This window comes from Carlito syrichta, unplaced genomic scaffold, assembly GCF_000164805.1.
Source record: "Carlito syrichta isolate Samal-C Ts95f unplaced genomic scaffold, Tarsius_syrichta-2.0.1 Scaffold145297, whole genome shotgun sequence".
NCBI classification, from domain to species: Eukaryota; Metazoa; Chordata; class Mammalia; order Primates; family Tarsiidae; genus Carlito; species Carlito syrichta.
The window spans coordinates 148,021-150,979 of record NW_007089393.1 but is presented as its reverse complement, the minus strand read 5'-3'; the positions used below and the strand labels follow the sequence as shown (position 1 = coordinate 150,979).

The window sequence follows — 2,959 nt, the reverse complement described above, 5'->3', positions numbered from 1 at the left end:
CTGGTAACTTCAAATGTAAATACAATTTTGATAAGTAATGTTTCATTCATTTTTTTAAAAAATAGATGTGATTTTAAACTCTTTTAGTACATGAAAGCCATAGTAAGCCAGCTGTTGCTTAATATATTAGCCTGTGGTAACTATCTTGCTTTTAGTTTAAAAGTTGATAACTGTTTTCAAGATAAATTTTACCGGCGGGCCGGGGCCGGGCCGGCCGCGCGCCACCGGCCTCAGCGCCTGTCCTTGCAGGATGATCACCGACGTACAGCTCACCATCTTCGCCAACATGCTGGGCGTGTCGCTCTTCCTGCTAGTCCTCCTCTACCACTATGTGGCCGTCAACAACCCCAAGAAGCAGGAGTGAAGGTGGCGCGGCCAGCAGGGCTCCAGGATGTAGTCTGAGGCAAGATGGAGGGCGAGGGGCCCTCGCACTTCGCCTCGTCCCTCCTCCCCGTCACCACACGCAAAGCAACTGCACCTGGAGTTTCCAAATAACTTTTATTTCTTTTTTTTTTTTATTGATTTGGAGTCTCACTCTGTCGCCCAGACTGGGGTGCAGTGGCCGCTCCCGGCCACCGCAGCCTCGACCTGCTGGGCTCCGGCGGTCCTTCCGCCTCAGCCTTCCGAGTGGCCGGAACTACAGGCGCGCGCTACCACGCCCGGCTAATTTTTTGATTTATTGTAGAGATGAGGTCTCGCTGCCCAGGCGGGTCTCGTACCCGCGGGCTCAGGCAGTCCACTCACCTCAGGCAATCCACTCACCTCGCCTCCCAAAGGTGTGGGATTACAGGCTGAGCCACCGAGCCCAGCTAACTTTTATTTCTTCAAAGTCTTTCCTGACCCCATGGAACAAGAAGCTGCCCCTGAGTAGGGCCCAGCAGAGGGGCTGCTTGCTTTTTATTCCCTCCCCCCCATATAAAAATATAGATATACTAAAAAAAAAGATAAATTTTACCTTTTGGGGTCCTCTCTTCATCACTTACTAAATTTCTTTACTTGGGAAATCAAGTAGGGAGACTAGAATGAGGCCATTTGGGACTTGAGTTTGGATTCAACTTTGTGTGAATAGAAGATCAGATGCAGTGTGATTCTTGGAGCTTTCACTTTTATGTCAATTTTTAAAATTGTATTATTATTTTTTTTTGAGTTGGAGTCTCACTGTCACCCAGACTGGAGTGCAGTGGCCGCTCCCGGCCACCGCAGCCTCGACCTGCTGGGCTCCGGCGATCCTTCCGCCTCAGCCTTCGGAGTAGCCGGAATTACAGGCACGCACTACCACGCCTGGCTGATTTTTTGTAGAGATGAGGTCTCGCTGCCCAGGCGGGTCTCGAACCTGCGGGCTCAGGCAATCCACTCACCTCAGCCTCCCAAAGGCGCGGGATTACAGGCTGAGCCACCGAGCCCGGCTTAAAATTGTATTTTTAAAGATTGGTTTTAAAGAAAACCTGTGAGGGGTGAACATAAAATATTGGGGATTTTTAAATTTTCCCCTTCATAGAAATTCTCTTACCACATTTAATTTACCAAAATCATAAGCAGTGCCTCATTTCTTACTGCTCTGTTACAGAGTGTTGCCTAGTGTACAGTAGCCCTTTAGAAAAGTACCAAGTCTTAGAATGGTGAAATCTGAGAAGCATGTGAACTAAAATGCTCCTTAATTTGGCCAGGTTTGATGACTCATGCCTGTAAGTAATCCAGCAGTTTGGGAAGTGGAACCAGGATTGTTTGAGCCCAGGAGTTAGAGACCACCCTGGGCAACATAGGGAGAATTCATCTAAAAAAAAAAAATAGAAGATTCACTTTGAACTTACATTCCTTTTCCTCTTTCCCAGTGCACCGCCAAGACTTACTGCAATAGTTATCTACTGATGAGTTTTTTTTTTTTGTGAGTTGGAGTCTCACTCTGTCGCCCAGACTGGAGTGCAGTAGCCGCTCGGGCCACCGCAGCCTCGACCTGCCGGGTTCCAGTGATCCTTCCACCTCGGCCTTCCAAGTAGCCGGAACTACAGGTGCGCGCTACCACGCTCGGCTAATTTTTGATTTATTGTGGAGCCGAGGTCCTGCCAAGTTGCCCAGGCGGGTCTGGAACCCGCGGGCTCCCAACGTGCTGGGATTACAGACTGAGCCACCGAGCCCGGTCTGATAAGCTATTTTTAATAGCTAATCAGAATTGGCTCTCTTGGTTTTAAATTCTAAGACTTTATCTTATTGGTTCCTCTAAACATGAGACGGTTGGTAAAGTTTCAAAGCAAGATACCGTCATTTTGCTTTTGCATTTTCAGATGTCTTTTTTTTTTTTTTTTTTTCCAACAGTCATGTCTTGCGAAAAGTCAAGTTGAAATACTATCTTTGCTAACTTGTCTTGCCATAATACTGTGTAGTGGGGTAAGCCTGTGGGCTGGGCAGCCGGGAAGCAGCGTGATAGGCACGATCTTTTCATAGTCCAGTTCTACACATCTTTCGAAGAGTAAGGGGGACGAAGAGGCGGCGAACGACACGTGAAAAAGCTTAGATGGCAGCCAGGCTATGGTAAACGCCACGGTTCTCGATGCTGCTGAAGGGAACAAAGTCCCTCTCCGTCTGTGATTCTCGCTCAGAGGGCTCCGCCAGGGCGCCGCCACGGCCAAACCCCGGGGCTGGGCGTCGGCCTCCACGCAGTGGCCCATGCGAGTGCCCGGCCCTGTGCTCAGCGCCAGGCGACATCGGAGCGCGCACGGCTGATCTCGGCCGAGCACGCGAGACGCCACAGGAGTAAACGAGCCACTCAGACGTCCTAAGCCAGGGGACGGGGACGTGGAAACAGCTTCAAATTCACTTCGTCGTCCGCTGGGCGATGGCCGGGAACCGAAAGGTCTTGGGTCCTGCGGGGCTGGAGCCTCGAGCCCGGGTGACGGACAAACCTCTTCCGGGAGCCCCGGACGCCGGCGCGGAAGCCCGGAACGCCGGACGCGCGCGGCCT

The 2,959-nt window shown here is 50.9% G+C and overlaps 1 protein-coding gene across 1 annotated transcript; it reads left to right on the top strand.

The window, feature by feature from the left end:
- The first annotated feature begins 201 nt into the window (after positions 1–201).
- LOC110594838 (dolichyl-diphosphooligosaccharide--protein glycosyltransferase subunit 4-like) lies at positions 202–364 on the top strand. The gene has a single exon (XM_021708739.1). It carries the CDS (start codon positions 251–253, stop codon positions 362–364), a length of 114 nt encoding a protein of 37 aa, XP_021564414.1. The 5' UTR covers positions 202–250.
- Positions 365–2,959: the final 2,595 nt, after the last annotated feature.